The following is a 22,795-nucleotide window of genomic DNA, read 5'->3' as shown; positions in this document are numbered from 1 at the left end:
TATCTTCTAGTGGTTCTAATATTGTTAGAGAGAATGGTGAACTTCATCATACTAATCCTAATGGTGTTCCTAGTAGTGATAGTGATATGAATGTTCATACTTATGCTAATGTGTTGAATTTAGAAATCAAACCCATGAAATTTTTTTTTGCAACTATTTTCATTCATTTCTTTTTCTTATGTTTTATCAAAATATTCTTACTTTGAATGTTCATGGGTTTAGCAATAAAACTCATGTTGCTAATTGCAAAAAAGATTATTTATGAGAATCATGTTCATATGATTTGTCTTATTGAAACCAAGCTCTCCTTTTTTTTATTTATGATAATAACTTTCATAATATGTACAGACTTTTTAATAACAAAAGAGGAGTTCAAAACTTTTTAAATTTTTTATTTTTTTTTAAGTGTGCCTAACTCTGATAATTCTAAAAATAAGTGTATTTGGATTAAATGAAACTCAGATGTTCTTTCATTTGCCGCTTTAGATATCAATTCACAAAACATTTATAGGCATGTTTCTTTCTCTTCTAGTGTCAAATTTCTTTCTCTATATGTTGAATGATCTTCATATTTATATATGAAAATCATGCAAACTAGTTTGGTAGTCATTGAACGTTGTTTTATGTAACTTAAGATTCATATGCATGAGAAATGGTCCCATAAAAAATTTTTCAACGAATCATTATTTTTTAAAAAATAGACGTCACCATTGTGTTCATATCATTGAAATCTTTCAAATGAGTCCCTTCACGCTCAATTTCGACTCTATTTAGGTACCTTTTAAGCAAACAATAATAAGGAGCAATGATAATTTTGATTAAAATAATAATAATTTGACCATAAATTAATCAAACTGGCTTCAAATCAACTACAAACTTTAATGAAATTTGTTCTAAACTAAAAAATATACCATTTGGATTAATAAAATAGAATGAAAATTTTTTGATCAAAATTGACTATACTCTCCCATAGGTTAGGACCCACTTTGACCAGACATATCTCTCTAAGTTGAATTAGCCAAAACCAAATGGACTATTCAAATTTTTTAATTTTTCTCTACCAAATGGGCCCACGTAAAGTTTTTTATCATAACCACCTTCAAACTTCAAATGATCATATCTTGAGCTAGAGAACTTTATTTTTGAAACGGTTTAGATCGTTGGAGTTCTTATTTTGTCATTTTCAAATGATATATTATTTCAAAAAAATTTTATTGTCCTTACTTAGTTTACAGAAAAGCCATTTTCTTTGGTCTTAATTTACTAATGCCACCAAATTTTAGTCTTTCATTTGTTCTCTCATTATCCTTGTGCCAACTCATCAATCTTGATGCTTTAATCCTATTGGTCTAAAGCTTCCTAGCCAAAATTCTCATATTTCTTTCCATTTTATTTGAATCCTAACCTAACATTTCAAAATCCAATTACCCCTGCTTAATATTCTTAGTTGCCCCTTTCTTAATGTCAACATTTTCCCCCATTTCTCTCACCCATTATTTCCATAACCTGTCGAAAACCTCCCCAATAACCAACATTCTCTCCCAAATTCATTTCCCTACTTCCTCTTTCAGTCTCACGCCATTCTCCTCCCCTCTCTGTCTCTTCTCCAATCCCTCTCATTCCAACCAAGAAAATTGAAACATTGCAAAGGCTAAAGTCGAGACCTCCTTATAAGTTCTCCTTTAATTTACAAATCCAAACTAAATCAAATTTAGGGAGAAAGCAAGAATAAATGAAGAACCTCAACCAAAGCAAGGAATTCACTTCCGACCAATTTAAGTGAGACCCACGCGAGACACGGCGAATAGCATTCGTCAATCAGATGGGAGTCGTTCAACAAGCAAAATGGTTACCGACCTTCACCTAAGTGAGAGGTAAAGTCTAGAGGGACGATCCCAGCAGCGCGCCTCTCGACACGCACCAAAGAATTGCAAGTTCACGTAAAAAATGAATCAAATTCAGGTTTCGTTGAATCTTGGTTTGTGATTGATCCTTTTAAAAATTGATTTTAGTTTTAATTTAATGGACGTGTATATAAGTGTAGTTTATGTGAATTGTGGTGTATTTGTATGTGATGTTTGTGTGTGTTGTGTGAATTGTGGTGTTTTTGTGTGTGTTGTGTCAAAGAACAAAAACCTCTAAATCCAAAAGGTCTTCCTAAGGCATTCACAATCCTTATAGAAACTCTACTTGGCTTCAATATATTGGTTCCAATCGACTCAACTACATGTTAAGGATTTGAAACCACTCATATAAAACTACAAGGAGTCAAGAAGTAGTTCAAATTTTCTAAGTGGTGTGGGTCCCAATACTAGTCCTCTAGAAGAGTCAATAGGGAAGTCTTATGACTAAATCATATGCTCTATAGAAAGGAAGAGACACCAAAAAGGTTAATTGGGGTTGAGGGGGCCTTAGTTGAGGCTAAGGATCAATTTAGGTTGACGCCTCTCCTATTGTGAATTCAGAAATGATTGTGGCCCCTAGGATTCACATGGAGGTTTCTAAGGTTTTGGGACCTAGGACATGTCTTACCCATGGGAGGAGGTGGATTGGGCCTATTACCAAGCCAAAACTCTAAACCAACTCAACTAGAGGGTTGAAGACTTGGGCTTGTCCTGATGAGGCCCAAGGGAGCAGAAGTAGACCCTCACAAAAAGTGAGGTCAACACATACTTATACTTTTAATTGCATGATTACTAAACAAAATTCTTTTTACAAGCTCATATTGTTGCTCATTGTTTATGGCTTGAAAGTAATAATAAAATTATCTTGGGTACTAGTTCTCCTATTGATGATGTCCGGCAGAAATCTAAGAAGTGGAATAAGAATGATGATATTTCTATCAGCATCAATTTATATGAATTTGTTATTCCTTAACTTTCATTACTATGCTATGTTAGGATGATTATCAGTGAGATATTTTTGGAATACAACAAGTTACTTGTCCCTCTTGATTAGTATTCCCCTACCCTTTATTACACTATAAAATCCAAATCATTCCTGTCATTGTTCATACCCCTTTATTTGCACTGGTTTGTTCTTTGGCAAACTGGGCATTTTTTGTTTCATGGAACTATAGATGCTTTGATGGGGTTCCTATCAAAAACTTGGCCAACAATCTCATTTATTTGATTATAAATACATCATCACTTCTGTAGTTCAAAAATACAATATGAGTGTTAGATTTTATGAATGATAATGTTCTGGTGCTATGCATGTAATTGTCCCTACTTAAATTAGTCTGTTTTGAATACCAATTTAAAAAAAATCTATTTTTGAAATTTCACTATAATGACATATGGCTAAAGCAATACAAAATGTTCATTAGTTCCCTTCATCTCCTCCAACACTCTCAAACACCACTACGTCTTCTGCTGCACTACTAGAACTGAGAAGCAACGGTCGAACTCAAGCGAAGCCATGACATCCCCTATCACACCAAGCTCTGGATTCTCGCACCATTCCTCCAGCCTCTCCAGCACCGGCGACCGCCATCCAAACCGCAGGCCCACCACCACGAAATCGTAGCCCCCGCAGCCGACTTCCCGGATAACACATATGGCATGCTCCATGTCCTCCACAACTATCTCTTGAACCGTGACTCTCTCATTTCCAGCGTTTTCCAGCTGAAACACCGCCATTACCTCGTCATCAAGCAAAGCCTGCGTTTTGTTCTGCACCTCCTCTGATGCGGCGAAGAATCGGGTCACGGTGAGGTTGACGCCGGAGTGCCGGGCCATTTGGGAGGCGTATGCGAGAGCCTCTCGGGAGTCCGGACCGCTCCAGAAGAGCACTCCGATATGCTGTTGGAATTTGGATGGGGAGTTGAACAACGGTTCCTGGAGGCCCTGGTGGACGAGCAGGCCGACAGAGCAGGGGGCCTGCGCATTTCATCAAACACCTTGGTGTCAACTTCTGTTAAAAAATTATTAAAAATAAAAATTGATCGCCCTAATCATGCAATATAAATTTGGCCTCACTCAATTTAAATCATTAATAATAATTTGAGATTATTTATATTTTTAATTTAGTAACTATAGTTAAAAAAAGTTAAAATTCTTTTTTAAAAAATTTAACAATCCATCACTCATTTTTTTCATTCAGCATCAAACACCTTTTCGAAAATTATTATATCAGGACTTCGCATGCAGAGCTGTCTGCGGAGTCCAATCTAAAACTAACACGTGAAAAGCTGGGGCCACCTCCATAAAAAATTTAAAAAAGAATGAAAACGCGCGACCCGACCCGATCGTGCTTTCAAGTTATTCTGAATTTTTTCTGCGTTATTCATGTGTTATTGATGTATTATTGAGTTGATTTTAAGATATTATTGTTTAAACAATAATATCAATAACACATTAATAATGCGGAAAATATCACTTCAATAACACATAAATAACACACCAATAACACATTAAGAACGTGCGACCCAACTCGACCGTATTATAGGAATATTTCTTTCGCGTTATTCTGAATATTTTTCTCTTTATTCATGTTTTATTGATGTGTTATTAAGATGTTATTCATGAATAACACACCAATAATAAATTAAAAACACAAAAAATATTTTTTGGCATAAATAATACCTCAATAAATTATTCATGAATAACACACCAATAACAAATTAAAAACACAAAAAAATATTTTTTGGCATAAATAATACCTCAATAACATACAAATAACACATGAATAACGTAAAAAATATTCACAATAACGCGAGGGAATATTTGGTCGGGCCGGGTCGCGCATTTAAGTCTTATTTTCATTTTTTATGTAGGTGAATTATAATTTTCACGTGTTAGTTTGAGACTGAACTCCATGCCAAAATACTGACGTAATCATTTTTCTGCTTTTGGCTCCATATATACCTGGGCGAGAATTTTGGGGATTGCGCTGCGCAGAGCATAGTCTTCAACATGTCCGCTCCCGGTTGAGGTATTATTTATGCCAAAAAATATTTTTTGTGTTTTTAATTTATTATTGGTGTGTTATTCATGAATAACATCTTAATAACACATCAATAAAACATGAATAAAGAGAAAAATATTCAGAATAACGCGAAAGAAATATTCCTATAATACGGTCGAGTTGGGTCGCACGTTCTTAATGTGTTATTGGTGTGTTATTTATGTGTTATTGAAGTGATATTTTCCGCATTATTAATGTGTTATTGATATTATTGTTTAAACAATAATATCAATAACACATTAATAATGCGGAAAATATCACTTCAATAACACATAAATAACACACCAATAACACATTAAGAACGTGCGACCCAACTCGACCGTATTATAGGAATATTTCTTTCGCGTTATTCTGAATATTTTTCTCTTTATTCATGTTTTATTGATGTGTTATTAAGATGTTATTCATGAATAACACACCAATAATAAATTAAAAACACAAAAAATATTTTTTGGCATAAATAATACCTCAATAACATACAAATAACACATGAATAACGTAAAAAATATTCACAATAACGCGAGGGAATATTTGGTCGGGCCGGGTCGCGCATTTAAGTCTTATTTTCATTTTTTATGTAGGTGAATCATAATTTTCACGTGTTAGTTTGAGACTGAACTCCACAAGCAGCTCTACGTGCCAAAATACTGAGGTAATAATTTTTCTGCTTTTGGCTCCATATATACCTGGGCGAGAATTTTGGGGATTGCGCTGCGCAGAGCATAGTCTTCAACATGTCCGCTCCCGCCATAGATTTTACTCCTCCTGGTCACCGGGACGATAACCAAAGCAACATTCTCCTGCGCGGCAAGCGCGCAGATTTCCTGACACATGTTATGAGAAGGGGAGATGGATGTGTATGGCCGAACTTCGATCAGGCCATCCTTGCTCTTCTCATAGTGCGTAAAGGCGTTGTGGAGGCGGTCCATGTTTTTAGGATTAAGGAAGCCCTTACTGTTGCTGTGAGCGATGAGTATGGAGTCGGCGCGGCCGGGCTGCTCATCGAGGTGGAGAACGCAGGCTAAGAGAGGCGCCGGAGCTGGAGGAGATGCAGGGGAGGAGGATTCGAGTAAGTTGATGATGCAGGGGATGGGGTCATCGTTCTGTACGCAGGCGAGGAGGCGGAGCTGTGAGTTGGGTTTGAGGTGCTGGATGGTCCGGCGGTTTGAATGGCGGCGTTCAGGTAAGGGCTGGTAGAGCTTCTGCACAGTCGGTGTCACGATTACGGTGACCAGAAGGTAGGAGAAGATCACAATTGAGAAGCTTTCATCTTCCAGTAGCTGCACGGGAAAAAATGTTACATTAGTACTTAGTTATGTTCGGATTGAAATATTCAATTGTGTTACAAGAATATTACATTCGTATTATTTCAAAAACAATATGTTATTCGAGTATTATATAATATTATTTGATTATTTTGCACTCACTTATCATAAAAATATATAGGTAGAAAAATATTATATCAGGACTCCTAATGTAGAGCTACGTTCGGATTGAAATATTCGGCTGTGTTACAGGGGTGTTACAGGAATATTTTATCTGCGTTATTTGTGAAAACGATGTGTTATTTGATTATTTTGTGATGTTATTGAAATATCGATGTGTTATTTGATTATTTTGCGATGTTATTGAAATATTATCTTTGGCCCAAATCAAATAACACAATGGAATATTCCAATAACACTGTAAAATAATCGAATAACATCCTATAATGCTCGAATAACACATCATTTTTTTATAAATAACGCAAATGGAATATTCCCGTAACACAGCCGAATATTTCAATCCGAACGTAGCTCTATGTTAAGAGTCACGATGTAATGTTTTCGGCGCGAAGGGGAAACAATTTTGGCTGAATTTAGAATCAGACATTATATAACATAAAATATTAATTTATATAAAAATATTAATGTATATACTTTTGATACGTTAGAATATATTAATTGATGATGCGTAATAGTAATATTGGACTAATAACAGGGTATATTATTCATATAGTGATTATGAATGATCTAAAATTAAATGCATACGTGATGATGGTAGATAGGGGAAAAATGATCTCTAACTACATATTTTTATGATAAGTGAGTAATTATGAGACGCGTGCAAATAAAATTCATGAGAATTTTGCATTAAATTACTTAATTGTTTGCATAAAATTAGAAAGTTTTTTAAGGAATTAAAAAAGGTTCTGGAATATTTTTTTATTTTTTTCCCAGATATTCAACTAAAGGAATTTTTTTTTTCTCAAAGAGATTCTAAAAGTGGTAACAAATAACAGTGGAAAAATAGATACATCAGGTAACTACGCATCCCGTCAAAATTGATGCGACAAAATTTAATAGCAAAGAGAACTTTGACATGTGACGTGTGAGGTGATTGATGTGTTGTGTTCTCGAAATCTGAAAGAAGTCTTGGATAGCGAGAAATGTCTTGAAGAGATGTTAGAGATAGATTAATTGAAGATGAACTGAAATGCTTGTAGCTCAATACAAAATTGCTTGAACAGGAAATCAAATATGGAGTGATGATGGAGACTTCTGTAGGGATTGTGGAGGCTGCTCATGAGGAGCGTGAAAAATTATCTCTATATGAAGTGCTCTTTATAGATTCCGGATGAGATAGAGGTTTGATATTGATAATCAATTGAACAACTTCACAAAGCTTTTGAGAGATCTGTTAAATTTGGATGAGAATGTAGAAGATGATGATAAAAAACTTTTTCTTTTGAATTTGCTCCAAGATAAGTACCAAAATTTTGCGATAACACTCATTCATGGGAAGGAGGTCTTAAATTATGACGAAGTGATTGGGGCAATGTTGTATCACAAGTTCCGTCGAAGGGACAAGGAGTCCACAAAGAGGAAATCAACCGAGACACTAACACTCCAACGTGACAGATCTGAGAAGAAGAAGAAGAATTTGGTAAAGAAATGTGGTTGTAGTGACATTTCTTAAAAGTGAGGCATGTCTCATGGGTGCAGTCTCAGGGAAAATTAGTGTGCTTACTGTTTAGAGATTGGTCATTGAAAGAAAAACTGTCTAAAGCTGAATGAGAAGGGAAAGAAAGTTACATCTGATGTGAAAGTCAATTTTAGTGTGGAAAGAAGTGAAGAGGCAGATTCAGATATATCATTATCTACAGTTTTTCACAGTTTGTTTACAGATGATTCGTGTTAAATTCTGATACTGGTGCTACCTATCATATTTATTTTTATCGATGATGATTCTGTACGTACAAGGAGCTAGATAGTAGTGTAGTGACTATGGACAACGATCAAGTTTATCATACAATTGTTGTAGGGAGTATCTTTTTCAGGATACATGAAAGTGTTGTTAGGGAGCTGAATGATGTTAAATATGTTTCAAATATCATGAAGAATTTACTGTCAGTTGGGGCTTTAGAGTCCAAGGGATACAAGGTAGTTATTAAGGTAGGAGTTCTGAGGATATGTCATGAAGTAATGTTTTTTGTGAAGCGAGTTTGTCATCACAATTTTTACTATCTTAAGAGTAGTACAGTGACTAGAATGGTTGTTGCTACTAATAATTATTGTAACACCACTATGTCTTGGCATAAGCAGCTAGCTCAAGCTTGAGAGGCTTCACTTCATGCTTTGATGAAGAAATGATTGATCAAAAGAGCGAGCATCTGTAAGCTCGATTTCTGTGAACATTATTTGTTTGACCAAAAAAATATGTTTATCATTTAGTATTGTCACGCACAACACAAAAGATATTTTAGACTATATTCACATATATGTTTGGGGCCAGATAAAGACAACATCAATCAACAAGAAAAGATACTTTGTATCTTTTTTTGATGATTACTCTAAGTATGCTCAGGTGTACACCGTGAAACACAAAAACAAAGTGTTGGAGATTTTCATAAATGGGAAGAAGTGGATTTAGCCTGGTAAAAAGATGTGGTGTATTAGATTCATATTAATCTTACAAGAGTGCAAGAGAGCTGGGATAGAACATCACTTCACTATTAGAGAGACACCACAGTAGAATGAAGTGACTAAGAGGATGAATCAGGCTTTGGTGGAGAAGGTTTTGTGTATGTTATCTAATGTTGTGTTTGATAGAATCTATTGAGTCGATGCCATAAAATATGATTGTCACTTGGTGAACTGCTTACCTTCTGCAGCTATTAGGAGTAAGACTCCAAAGGAGATGTGGTCACAGCATCCTGCTAGAGATTATGAATATATGAGAGTGTTTAGGTGTCAAAATTACCACCACGCTTAGCTGCAGAATAATCTCTAGCAGGATCTTCAAGTTGCATGATTGGTCAGAAAAGGAAGGTTATTATTAGCAGGAAAATTACATTTGATGAAACAAGATTGTTAAAAAGAGAGACCCAAAGCAGGTGAAGAGTTCTTTTGGGACCACAAATATTCAACAATAATTGGAGTTTGATGCAACTCCATTTGTTTCATAGAGTTCATCCACTCCAACTCAAATATCTGATCCAATTGCAGCTCAAAAGGCATCTGTTGATAGTGCTCAGGAGAAAGTGAAAGAAGATGTTGAAGATCAGATTCTTGCTTAGGAATTTATTGCTAAAAGCAAGACTAGTCACTAGAATGTCCCAAAATCAGCTTGGTTGAGGGATCACATTACATTTGAACTTTTAGCCATAGAGGCACAAAATTCTCGTCACTATAAAGACCATAGAGACACAAATTTCTCGTCACTATAAAGAAGTGGTGGAGAGCCCAGACTGTGATATTTGGAGAGCAGCAGCAGATGAAGAGATGAATGGAATTTCATCGGAAGAATGGTACATGAAGGATTGTGAAGCTTCCTCCACGAAGGAAAGTCATTAGGTGCAAATAAGTGTATGCAAAGAAAGAAGGATCTCATGGAGCTGAAGCACAGTACAAGATAAAATTAGTGGTAGAAGACTTTGCACAATGAGAAAGGACTAATTATGATGAACTGTTCTTCTCTATGGTCAAACATTCGTCAATTTGTGTTCTCTTAGCACTTGTAGTATAATATCATCTAATCTTAGAACAAGTTGATGTGAAGACTGCATTCCTACACGTAAACGTGCAAGAGGTGATCTATATATTGCAGCTGTCTGGTTTGTAAACTGAACAAGTCTTTGTAAGAGTTGAAGCAATCACCATGATAGTGACATACAAATTTTGATCAGTTCATAACGGGGCGGGAGTACACAAGGAGCCAATATGTTTATTGTGTATATTTCAAGAAGTTGGCCAATGACAAGTTCATTTAATTGTTTCTATATGTTGAATACTACTACTAGTTAGATTGAGTTTTATAGGATGAAAAATAAACTATTAAAATATTTTGAAATAAAAGAGTTTGGTGAAGCTCACAAATTTCTTGGCATGAAGATTCTTAAGAACAATTTAGCTAAAAATGTTTGACTTTTGCAATAAGCTTATGTTTGAAAGGTGTCAAAGAAATTTGAGGTTGAGGACTCGAGCAAGGTGGTGAGTCTACCAATTGCATCTAACTTTCAGTTGAGCTCAGATCAATGTTCTTAAGATGATCAGGAGATGAAAGATATGTGATCAGTTTCTTATACTAGTGCATTGGGCAGTCTGATGTATGTCACGGTTTATACTAGATCAGACATTGCACAAGTAGTTGTTGTTATGAGCAGGTTCATGCATGATCTAGGGAAGAGTCATTGACAGGCTGTGAAGAACATTCTGAGATATCTGAAGGGTACAGTTGATGTTGGCTTTATGTTTCAAAGACAATTATCCAGTGTAGATTGTGTGTAGGCTACGCTGACTCACTCTATGCACATGATATGTGTAGGTGAAGATCTACAACTAGTTATTTATTCATATTAACAGGAGTTCCATTCTGTTGTAGTTCGACTCTTCAGTCTACTATTATTTTGTTTACTACGAAGGCTGAGTACATGACAATCACAGTGGCGATGAAGGAAGCATATGATGAATGGTTTACTGGATGACTTGATAGTTGATCAGAAGTCTCTCACGGTGTTATGTGATAGTCAAAGTGAGATATTCTAGGCTATAAATAATGTTCATCATGCTTATACCAAACACATTGATGAAATATACCACTTTGTTCATGATTTGATTGAAGAAGGCAAGGTTAAATATAAAGTAGAATTTGACGATCATGCTCACAAAGGTGTTGACAGTTTCGAAGTTGCGAGCAGTTGAAAAATTGAATGTGAATGATTAAATTTATTCTCAAGGATGAATCAATGATCAAAGTTAAAGTTTATAGATTTAAGGATTTTAAGAGCGAGCGTTGCAAACTCTACTTGAAACATGCTTATGATTGTAGCAATTGGAATCGAGACAATTGTCTAAATAGATTTATTTTATAGACCGTTGAATGCCTTGCAAATTTGAGCTTTATGATGTGTATAGGAAGATTTTTTATTGCCATATATTATATTTTACTAGTACTAATTCCTAACTTAAATAGGCTAACCCGATTTTATATAAAGTATCTACAACAATGTGAACTCTTATGCATTTGAGATATTATCAATTTTGGCCTAATAACATTATGATTTTATCTCATTGGTGTAGCTTCCCGATACATTGCTCATTTTAAGTGCTCCCACTAGAGCACACTTAACTTTTAATTTTATGTTAAAACTCCAACCATTACATAAAGAAATACCTTGAAGTTTAAGAGTTCAATTCGTTCTACTTAAGGGGCATCACAGTTTTCTCCACTTAAGTAATTCATGATGTCATCGTTAGTTTTCTTAACTTATAATCATCCACCAGACATATATCATTCTATAGGCAGTAGCCCTTATAGATTCAAGAGATAGTTTCTACCAAGTAGTAATTTATGTCATTTAGGACTTGGGAAGTGTCTCTCATGATGTAACATTTTGTTCAATGAAATTTAGTTCCTATATTCACACTGAGGTAACACTGATATCATTTATAACGACTCAAATTTTTATATATGGAAATATTGTCTAGTTCGGTTTAATGACCTCACCATTTTGTTCAATTGATATCTAGAAGGTCAGCCATCTCAAAATTCCTCTCTCACAAGAACACTTACTTTATAGTGTTTATGATGAAATTACAATCGTTATGCCAAAAGATGTCTCAATGAACTTCATCCTACTTAAAGAGCTTCACATTTTCTACAATTAGATTAACTAAATCAAAATAAATTTTGAATGACTAAAGGTAATTTTGACCCATTCAATGATACAATAATTTAAACATGGTTGCTCCATCATAGAACTTATAAAAAACCTTACTATTATATATAATGTGCCCTTTAGAACAAAAGAGAAAGACATACGTACCGACTGAACTCTGTATTTGTAATAAGTGATTAGATTCACCAAGCCTCTGATGTTGAAGATGAGCCCCAATATAAAAGCCTGGCGCGCCGGCACCTTACAAAAATACACCGCCGGCACAAACGTCCACACAAACTTAGCCACATACACCAATCCCAGCAGACACATCAGCACCATCCACGACCTCCAATGCACCAATGCCGCCAGGCTCACGTACCTCCCCGCATTAGCATAAAACAAAGGCAACATGATCTCGTTGGACACCAACTCAATCGTCTCCACCAGCGCCGCGCCCAGCGGCGTCCCCTCCGGTATCACCAACCCCAACGCCACCACCCCGTTTATATTCGTCGCCCCAATCATCTCGCTCAACACAGCCACCCCCAACATGCACATCAACACCGCAAATACCTGGAATTCTCCCACCCGCTGCCCCTTCGGCGTCCGCCTCACGATCCACAGCATCCACCGCCTGAACGGGAAGACGATGAGCAACACCAAGATGAGCATGGAAAACACCATCTTGAAAGCCTTGTCCAGCCCTCCCCTGTCCTGGCTCATGAAGATGAAGAGCAACCATCCGACGCTGGTGTTGATCAATGAGGCGGATAATGCTAGGCGGCCGAGCTCGGTGTTTAGGAGTTGGAGTTCGGTGAGGGCGTCGGCGATGACGGGGAAGTTGGTGATGCTGAGAGGGGCGACGAGGAAGATGATGAAGTTGCTCTGTGCGATGGCAGAGGGGATGTGGGAGCGGAGGGGTATGGCGGTGAGGATCATGAGGATCATGGGGAGGATGCTGTTGCATAAACCGATGATGACAGTCCGGCGGCCGGATTGGGCGACGATGGCGGGGTCCATCTTGACGCTGACGAGGAAGCAGTAGAGCATGATGCCGGCGGCGGAGAGGGTGTGGCTTATCATCATCTCGCGGTCAGAGAATAGGAGGGCGCTGTAGCCGGGCAGTAGGCGTCCCAGGAATTCGGGACCGAGCAGGAAGCCGGCCTGAAAATTGTTGCAGGTCGGGTTGGGTGAATTAGAATTCATTAATTCTGAAAGTAATAAATGCGGTTGAATCGGAATTTCCTTTTTTTTCAGTTGCATTGCGTGCGGTCTTGAGATTATTCTGCTGAAGTTTTGATCTTTCAGAATCAGAATGATTTTATAATTTTTGGTATGTTTTTTAGGTAATCATCTCAAATGTGTTCAACTGCATTTTTTTTTTTTTTTGAATTTTTGGGCTCCAGATTCAAATAATTCTTATCTATGAAGATAAAATTAAAATTTTATGTACAAAATTGAATTTTTGCAGTATTTCAATCATCTTATCCTGAATATCTCGCAGAGTAAAAATTATTAGATGCGACGGGACCACCCAATGAGAGGAGAGAGGGAACATCTCTCAGAGTAAAAAATACTAGATGCGACGGGACCACCCAATGAGAGGAGAGAGGGGGCCGGAGAGAGAGGGGCGGGGCCGGAGAGAGAGGGTCTGGCCCCTCTCTCCTCCTATTGGTGCCGACGCTGCACCTAATAATTTTTTCTGAGGATATTTAGTTGCAACTTAGATTTAAGCTAAATAGGATATAGTAAATCCGATAAATTCAGATTTATAAGATTTGGAGGTATTAAATTAATAATTAAGTGTGATTCAGTTATCACTAAATCCCCTTAAACTTTCTAATGTATTTAGCAAACTAGGTGCCTTCTTAAATCCCTTAAATTCATCTCTCTATCAAATTTACTAAAATCCTGATTAACCTTATAGTGTCCAAAATGTTGGATCTATGTATCGCATGTGTTTTCATATTTGACTTGATTCATGTTAAATACACCTAAATCCAACCTTAAATCCTGCCCCCCCTCCAAGTGGGAAAATATTTGCGTACATAAGACGTATGCAGCGATGCGTACGTCCAGCGTACGTCCAGGTACGTCCAGGAGTTATTCAGGGGGTACAGGAGGGTTATATCGGGGTTATACCCCTCTGTAACCCCACTGTAATCTCTTTGTAAACTATCTGTATCTTACAAATGAGTTACGCGCTTCTGTAGTTTCATGAGTACAAATAAGTTATACGGAGGTTACACAAGGAAATTACACGGAGGTTACAAGGGGTATAACCCCCCGTACCCCCTGAATAACCCCCCTTACCCCCTGAATAACCCCTGACGTACACAGTGTTAAGTACATCTTATGCAAGCAAATATTTTCCCTCAAAGTGTGTTTATTACTTATTTATCTTCATCACCACTGCAGAGTAAACCGGGAGCTAAACATAATAAAATAAAGATGACAATACGAAGATGTCGCCGATGATGCGCAGCTGCTTGAAGGGGCGGAAGAGGAAGTTGAGGACGCGAGAAGTGGACGCAATAATGACGATCTGAGTCAGCAGGATCGGGAAGGAGAAATTGTAGGGCTCTCCAGAGAAGACTCCGAACGAATACCACCTGAAGTCTTGTTCTCTCGGCCAGGTAGAACAAGCCACCTCTCTGTTCTGGAAATGAATGCCATCAGGAGCTGAACCACCCCTTCCATTCATGGCGACGCCGGCAGCTTGGGACAACCTCCGAGGACGAAAAGCGTGTTGTGAAAAAAAAATCAGGCTTTTGTTTCGATTACAACCATTCCAAGTGATCAAATTTGCTTTTTCTTAAGAAAAAAATGTCATGTTCTGCAGAGAGGATCAGGTAGAGAAGATAGTGGTTGTAGATGTTTCCTTAATGAGCTAGTTGTTATGAAATGTGTTATTTTGGATGAGTTTGGGTACATATTTCAGGATTTGTTCAAGGAAAATTTACATCCATACCACATAATTTTATGTATTTATATATATATATAAGTAATAAAATTAATAAATTTGTATTATTTAGTTTAATCATTTAGAAATTTTGTCGCCCCCAATCATTCAAAGTGATCAAATCTGTTGCTGCCAAAAAAAGAGTGCAATGCTCTCCAGATAGGATCCGGTAAAGAAGACAGTGGTTGTAGAAGAGTGGTTATGAAATGCGTTATTTTGGAGCAGTTTGGGGTAGTTGTTCATGATTTTTTAAAGGAGAGTTTACATGCATACCACATAATTTATATGTGTTTATGTAGGGCTGTCAAAAAAAAAAAGCTCGTTATTTGCGAACAGTTCGTGTTCAATTCGTTCGATAGGTGAATGAGACCAACGTGAACAAATTTTTTTCTTTCGATTAGTTAAACGATCCAAACACGAACAGTGATGCGTTCGTTCGTGTTTGAATCGTTATTGTTTGAAATATAAAATAATTTAAAATAATTTAAAATAAAAAATTTATGATATTTTAAAAAATTAAATTTTATAAATTATAATATATAATAAATTAATAATAATAATATATTAATAAACTATATTAGTAATATACTAATATAGATATTATATATTTATATAATATAAGTTATATAATTAATATAATATATTAATTCTATATATTAATATTAGGGATGTCAAACTAGCTCGCCGTTCGCGAACAACTCATGTTGTTTAGTTCAAACAAACTAAATTTCAAACGAACCGAACATAAACACAAGCTCTGTTCGTTTACACCCCTACGTTTATGTATCTAAAATTTTGATCTTTACATTTAAATATCTTGATGTCATGAACCAATGCTGGAAAATTTTTATTTCACTCTTAAATAGATATTGATGGAGGAATTTTTTATATGATGTTAGAGATTTGAATGGTATGCATGTAAATATGAGAGTTTAGGTGCTAGCTTTGTAAATACATGAGAATTGTGGGCTATATTTTAGATTTCTATATATAAGTAATAAAATTAATAATTTTTTATTTTTAGTTTAATGTTTGCAGTATTTTAATGATTTTATAGTGAATATCTCAATAATACAAATAAACCTCACATTTTTTTAGGTCAAAGTGTGTTTATTGCTTGTTTATGGTCTTCATCACTATATATGATAATCACTACAGAATTTATCTTGACAAATCCAACGTTAATCGAAGGAAAATCTAACGCCAAATGGGATTTGTGACGGATTTGCATCTGAAATAATTTGTCGTTAAATTAAGGAATCAATCTAGGTCAAACCAAAATAAAGACGAGAGACTCTCATCAGACACAGGTGGAGCGTCTGCAACCCCCACGCCTTTGGTCTGAAAAGGACTGTCTGTGCCCTTATCCACTAATAACAAACCTTCAGAGGTTCGTCGAGTGTCTTTGCTCTATTGACCAATAGACTTAAGTGATGCACAAGTGGGAGAAATGTTTGGACCTTCATCCGACTTTTGATGAACTATAGGAACATCATCACACACTTCATCCTCATCATCGTCCTTGCATATGCTCAAAGGTCCCTTCTTGAAAGCCAACTACTTGACTTGCGTCTTCTGGGTAGGCTTGTTGCCCTCAAGATTTTTCCCTAGTTTGTTGACTGCACCTTTATCCACTAGCAACACACCTTCAGAGGTTCGTTGAGTGTCATTGCTCTATTGACCAACAGACTTAAGTGATGCACAAGTGGGAGAAATGTTTGGACCTTCATCTGACTTTTGATGAACTATAGGAAGATCATTACAGACTTCATCCTCATCATCGTCTTTGCATATGCCCAAAGGTCCCTTCGTGAAAGCCAGCTACTTGAATTGCGTCTTTTGGGTAAGCTTGTTGCCCTAAAGATTTTTCCCTTGGTTGTTGACTGCTCCACCCTCAGGATGATTAAATTTCATGGGAATATTCTGTGGACAGGTTATATCAGCCGAATGTCCGGAAGTCTAAAAGCCTTCATTAGGATGTCATCAGATAGATCTCCAGACTGAAGCTTTTTTCAACTCGTCATCAGAGCATCCTCTACCAAGAACGACTAAAGGCTTGGACAGAAGAAAAATGTGGAAGCAAGGGTCATCAGTGATGACCTATTTATAAAATGACAACACATGAAAAACTAGGGAGTTTGAATATTAAATACAGATCATAATGTAAATAAATCAAATGTGGAATTTAGCGCTGCATTTAATTTTCCTATTTTTATTGTAATTGTCACTTTTAAAAGCAAGAAAATTGGGGAACAAAATACAAATGAGAAAACCTTGACAATACGATTCTCAAGGAAAAATGAAAACACACGACAAGTAAAGTGAGACCCATGGTCAAGTCATATAAGAGACTAGTCAACATTGATTCTAATCCAAAAATAAAAATCTCAAAGATCGTAACAAATTAATCGCATCAGTTGATAAGCTGGTTGACACACACAGAAGAATGAAGAATCAATTCACATCTGATCAAACGAAAGATGGCTCTATGAGGAGCAGAACGAAGAACACACCTTCAGAGGTTCGTCGAGTGTCATTGCTCTATTGACCAACATACTAAAGTGATACACAAGTGGGAGACATGTTTGGACCTTCATCCGACTTTTGATGAACTATAGGAAGATCATCACAGACTTCATCCTCATCATCGTCCTTGCATATGCCCAAAGGTCCCTTCTTGAAAGCCAGCTACTTGAATTGCGTCTTTTGGGTAAGCTTGTTGGCCTCAAGATATTTCCCTTGGTTGTTGACTGCTCCACCCTCAGGATGATTAAATTTCATGGGAATATTCTGTGGACAGGTTATATCAGCCGAATGTCCGGAAGTCTAAAAGCCTTCATTAGGATGTCATCAGATAGATCTCCAGACCGAAGCTTTTTTCCACTCGCCATCAGGGCATCCTCTACCAAGAACAACTAAAGGCTTGGACAGAAGAAAAATGTGAAAGCAAGGGTCATCAGTGTTGACCTATTTATAAAATGACAACACATGAAAAACTAGGGAGTTTGAATATTAAATACAGATCATAATGTAAATGAATCAAATGTGGAATTTAGCGCTGCATTTAATTTTCCTATTTTTATTGTAATTGTTACTTTTAAAAGCAAGAAAATTGGGGAACAAAATACAAATGAGAAAACCTTGACAATACGATTCTCAAGGAAAAATGAAAAAACACGACAAGTAAAGTGAGACCCATGGTCAAGTCATATAAGAGACTAGTCAACATTGATTCCAATCCAAAAATAAAAATCTCAAAGATCATAACAAATTAATCGCATCAGTTGATAAGATGGTTGACACACACGGAAGAATGAAGAATCAGTTCACATCTGACCAAACGAAAGATGGCTCTATGAGGAGCCGAACGAATAATGACTCTCCAACCGGATGAACGAAGCGCGACTCACCATCATATGAAAAAAGTGGATCATATGTCAAAGTGATTCCATGGATGAGTTTAGTCTAAAGGTCTCTATGTCTCCCCTTGTGATTTAGACCGCTATCACCAAGCAAATGACCGTGAACTAGAGATTGGATGAAATCACGATAGACCAACAAATTATTAATGTTACATGTTTAATTATTTGTGTATTGTACAACTGACCATGATACCCCTAAGCCCATTTGTATAGAAAGGGTGACTTGCCATCATAGAAAGGATGACACTGCAGCCGGGTGAACAAAGGATGAATCACTATCATACAAACCAAAAAGGTGCAGCATATGTCAAAGTGATTCCACATATGAGTTTAGTCAGCAGACCTCTACCTCATCCTCATTTGATTTAGGCTGCTATCACCAAGACAATGACCGTGAATTGGCGATTGGATTAAATTACGATAGTCCATCAAATTATTTATTGATATATTTTTAATTATTTGTGTATTGTACAAGTGACCTTGATACCCCTAAACTTCTTTGCATAGAAGAGTGACTTGAAAAAGATTGAGATGCTCTAACTACTGTTCACTTCTTTTTTGCCTCCAATCCTCTTCCAACCTTACGCTCTACTTCGTGGGCTTGATTCCGCAAACATTTTAAGGTTTAATAGATACATTAGATTAAACCTAGGGTAAGTTTAAATTAGTCCAGGGAGGCTTAGTTTTATGTTTAAATCAAATGTGAATTAAGTTAGATTCAATTGCATTTAAGAAAAGCTTATAAGTTTCAAGTACGATTTGGTTGTTTTTTTGTTATGTTTAAGGTTAATTAAGTTGAATTATCTTGATTTTTGAGTCATATTGAATTAGGTTAAAGTTAGTTTAATTTGAATCAATTTTAACTTTAGGTTTAACAGTAATTTTAGGTTTATTTTGAGCCAAGCCAACAACCAAATAAACAGCCCATGAGTTGAGCTAAACCACACCCAATCTTGAGTTTGGGCCTTCAAAGTTTCAGTTAAAGAAGCATATCCTATTTCATATCTACAACACCCATAAATTAAGTAAAAATAAACATAAAATCAATACTAAATATTCTATAATGTTAGTGAAGATGGTTTGAAGATCAAATTTCAAACTAGTTCAAAAAATTTTGTTTCACGGCATAAGCCAAATTTGATCTTATAATAATTCAATAGGATTTTATAAATTTTTATAGACAATATTTTATATAATTATTTAAAAACTAGAAACATTTGAAATACAATTTAAGAGACATCATAAACATTATATTGAATGAGTATAGTAAGAAAACTTAAATCAAATATGTATTTATTATGGAAACTTTATTGGATATAATTATACATGTAAGCATAACATAAGTTTCTACGAAATTCTTATGGTTCATACATACCGTTGTATAAATAAACATTTTAGATGATTTAAATACACAATAAAAAATTGATCTCATAAGTCTATATGGCCATTATGATAGAACATAAATCATGCTTATAATGTTCTCTAAAATTAATAAGCATGATGCAAGTTTGAATAATATCTTCCTCCTAGTTTGACATGAAAAGAGAAGGACAAGCAAAGAGTTGATATCCCCACTCACTTATCATTGTGACCATTTTGATCCATAAGAACATACTACTAGGTTAATTTTGATTTTCACCACTGTTTGTAGGTAGATGAACCTTGGCAATTTTGCATACACACAAATGCGCATATCAAATAGTATCTTTATGGAACCTTGGGCAATTTTGCATACACACAAATGCGCATATCAAATAAGTAAACTTTTTGGTATGCCTTTATGTTAAGAGACATCATAGACATTATATTAAATGCATATAATAATTAAACATAAATCATATATGCATTTATTATGACAACTTTGTCGGATAGAACCATACCACTGAGCAAAACATAATTTTCTATGAAATTCTTAGGCTTCATGCATACTACTATACAAATATGCAATTTAAATAATTTAAATAAACAATCTAAAGTTATCTCAAAAATTTTTATGACCATTATGACACTACAGAAATCGAGCTTATAACGTTCTCCAAAATTATTAAGCTTGATGCAAGTTTGATTAATATCTATCGCCTAGCTTCACATGAAAGGAGAAAGATAAGTAAAGAGTGCGAAGAGCTTACAACCGGTTAAAATTGGTTTTCACAACTGCCTCTTCTTGTATTTATCGAACCCTTATGCAATTTTCCATACTTAGAAATGTGCATACCAAATGTCAGGACAATGTCAACCTCTCTCAGAAGAATTTGCATACCAAAATTTAGACAAACTACTTACCTGAATCACAACTAGAAGCATGCAGAGATCAACTTCATTAAGAAAATTCCTCCATAGACTATAGAAGCAGTGATCATTCACTTGAATCGAGTAAATATTTGCAAAAACATATTCAATGCAAACAAATTTAAACTTTTCATCCAACCAGATGAAGTTCAACTTTTATACTTTTATTAAAATTGAACGCGAAAGAATCAGATATTCTTACACATATACTTGCTCTGTATCATTCTTGCCTCTCTAAGAATTCGTCAGATGGCACAGTTTAACCGAGCAGATGACTGCTTCACAGAAATACTCCAACTGTGCCTCTGTTCCAGCCCAGGAATCACCCTTCCCCCTCCCTTCTGAAAAGAAAGCCTCGCCTTTAGAGGTGAGACTAATCTGTTTGCGAATTTAGACGGAGAAAAGGTACAGCGCCGTTGCTTCGCAGCAGAAGCTTTACTTCTTATTGGTGAAATAGTCACCTCAGGCGCTGCCTTTTTGCTCTTGAACTGTGAACTCAAATTCTTATTTTGAAATTTAGAAGGATAGAAAGAACAGCGCCGTTGCTTTGCAGGAGATTCCTTATTTCTTACTGGCGAAACAGTAGTCACCTCTGGCACTGCTTTCTTGCTTTTGAGCTGCGAATGCAGAGTTGTACGCTGAGATTTTATCAAGAACTTATGTGGAGCCTGTGAACGTCTTGTAATAATCGGAGATCTGGTCTTGTAGAAGCTCTTCTGCTGCGTAGATGTAGGGGAAGTAGAATGAAAAAGCGGGTTAGTGAAGAGCACCGTCTTCTTCATCCAAGGTTTGTTTTTCGGCGTGATCCGATCAACTGAAACCATAGGTCTGGCTTTTGTCAAATTCATGGATGCCTGTCTTACGTTAAGAGGAGAGGTTGTTTTAAAAGTTATTCGAGATCGAGTTCTGCGAAGAACTGGAGAGCCAGATTCAGAACGCAATGTTCGGGTAGAGAGATGTTTCTCCTTTGCCCGTTTTGCCCTCAGTTCTGTGCTGTCTAAGTTTCTGCTTCTGGAGCCAGTTTCAGGAGTTCTTGGATTGGTATCTGTGCTTTTGATCGAAAAATTAGAAACTAACTTGCTTGTTTGGAGGATCTCGGCGACTGTTTCGTTGAGCAGCATGGCCGTGAGGGACATTCTTCGCCATTCAATCGCTGTGGTAATATACAGAAGAAAAAAAACAGAGCAAGGAGAAGTTGGATGAGCGAATCCCATGAAGGAAGGGAGATAACGGGGGAAATTTTTGAATTTTTTTAGCCGTTACCTTTCGCTTTTTCCGGAAACTTTGACTCCGGTGATCTCTGGGCTGCAGCAGCCTTCATCCTTAAAGAATTAAGAGAGAAAGTAAGAGACTAAATTTGTTGAAGGGAGAGAAGAAGAAGGCAGAATTTTGAACTGAAATTTCTAGTGTGGCTGCTTATAGAAACCTCAAGGATTCTTGCTTGCATTGGAGACTGGTTCTGAAATATCCCCTGGTGCTGCGTGGGCTGAGCTTCACGCCGGAGATAAACTTTGAGCCGCCGGTAACCGTGAACTGGAGCTCTTCCAAGCGAGCCATGCATTTATCCAACTTTACATAGAGAATTTATAAGAAATTGGAAGATTTGGAAGGCAGAAGAGATGAGGAAGAGGTTTGTAGATGAATACCTTTTGAATTGTTTCTTTGACGAGGATTGGATTGATGGCAGCGTTCATCCTATTCGGAATGGCGGGACTCTTAGCCACCATTGTTGATTGCTTTGCGAGATGTTGTAGCGCAGGTTCTTTTCTTCGCCTCCAATTTCCAGTCCGAGTTTATTCGAATTTGTTGAGAAAGTGTTGGAACTCGACTAACGTATCTAAAACTTCAGTTCAACGGTCGTCTATCTAACCCCGTGTAACGGCTACTTTACTTTTTATTTTGGTAACTCAAAATTTTCTTCCAACAATGGCGATCTCGCTGGCGTCGATGTCTCGCCACGTGTTGACCAAAAATAGGTAAATTATCTTCATAATATATATAATAAGTAAAGAG

At 36.4% G+C, this 22,795-nt stretch overlaps 2 protein-coding genes across 3 annotated transcripts; both read right to left on the bottom strand.

The window, feature by feature from the left end:
* Positions 1-3,316: 3,316 nt before the first annotated feature.
* LOC110017973 (cation/H(+) antiporter 15-like) lies at positions 3,317-14,832 on the bottom strand. Its single transcript, XM_020715170.1, has 5 exons — positions 14,547-14,832; positions 12,275-13,354; positions 5,617-6,248; positions 4,869-4,923; positions 3,317-3,881 (listed from the first exon to the last, which is right to left on the bottom strand). The coding sequence occupies exons 1-5, from the start codon at positions 14,811-14,813 to the stop codon at positions 3,363-3,365; spliced, it is 2,553 nt and encodes an 850-aa protein (XP_020570829.1). The 5' UTR covers positions 14,814-14,832; the 3' UTR covers positions 3,317-3,362.
* Positions 14,833-20,999: 6,167 nt separating this feature from the next.
* Positions 21,000-22,573, bottom strand: LOC110039317 (microtubule-binding protein TANGLED1). 2 transcript variants are annotated; one of them, XM_020744340.1, is made up of 4 exons: positions 22,429-22,573; positions 22,209-22,351; positions 22,046-22,104; positions 21,000-21,935 (listed from the first exon to the last, which is right to left on the bottom strand). In XM_020744340.1, the coding sequence occupies exons 1-4, from the start codon at positions 22,507-22,509 to the stop codon at positions 21,028-21,030; spliced, it is 1,191 nt and encodes a 396-aa protein (XP_020599999.1). In that variant the 5' UTR covers positions 22,510-22,573; the 3' UTR covers positions 21,000-21,027. The 2 variants fall into 2 exon arrangements, with proteins under 2 accessions (XP_020599999.1, XP_020600000.1); XM_020744341.1 differs by having other exon boundaries at positions 22,209-22,315.
* Between the last annotated feature and the right edge of the window lie 222 nt (positions 22,574-22,795).

Source organism: Phalaenopsis equestris, unplaced genomic scaffold (assembly GCF_001263595.1).
Source record: "Phalaenopsis equestris unplaced genomic scaffold, ASM126359v1 Scaffold000002, whole genome shotgun sequence".
Lineage (NCBI taxonomy): Eukaryota > Viridiplantae > Streptophyta > Magnoliopsida > Asparagales > Orchidaceae > Phalaenopsis > Phalaenopsis equestris.
The sequence above is the reverse complement of the archived record's forward strand: the minus strand, read 5'-3'. Positions and strand labels throughout refer to the sequence as shown.

Bases quoted from the DNA above. Each gene is read 5' to 3' on its own strand.
- LOC110017973 (XM_020715170.1), bottom strand. From the start codon at position 14,813: ATGAATGGAAGGGGTGGTTCAGCTCCTGATGGCATTCATTTCCAGAAC. The intron at 13,355-14,546 runs GTTTAGCTCCCG...CTGAAAAAAAAG, and splicing joins TGTCATCTTTATTTTATTAT to GAAATTCCGATTCAACCGCA. The intron at 6,249-12,274 runs GTACGTATGTCT...TTTCCCGTGCAG, and splicing joins ACAAATACAGAGTTCAGTCG to CTACTGGAAGATGAAAGCTT.
- LOC110039317 (XM_020744340.1), bottom strand. From the start codon at position 22,509: ATGGTGGCTAAGAGTCCCGCCATTCCGAATAGGATGAACGCTGCCATC. The intron at 22,352-22,428 runs GTATTCATCTAC...CTCTATGTAAAG, and splicing joins TCAAAGAAACAATTCAAAAG to TTGGATAAATGCATGGCTCG. The intron at 21,936-22,045 runs GTAACGGCTAAA...ATATTACCACAG, and splicing joins GTTTCCGGAAAAAGCGAAAG to CGATTGAATGGCGAAGAATG.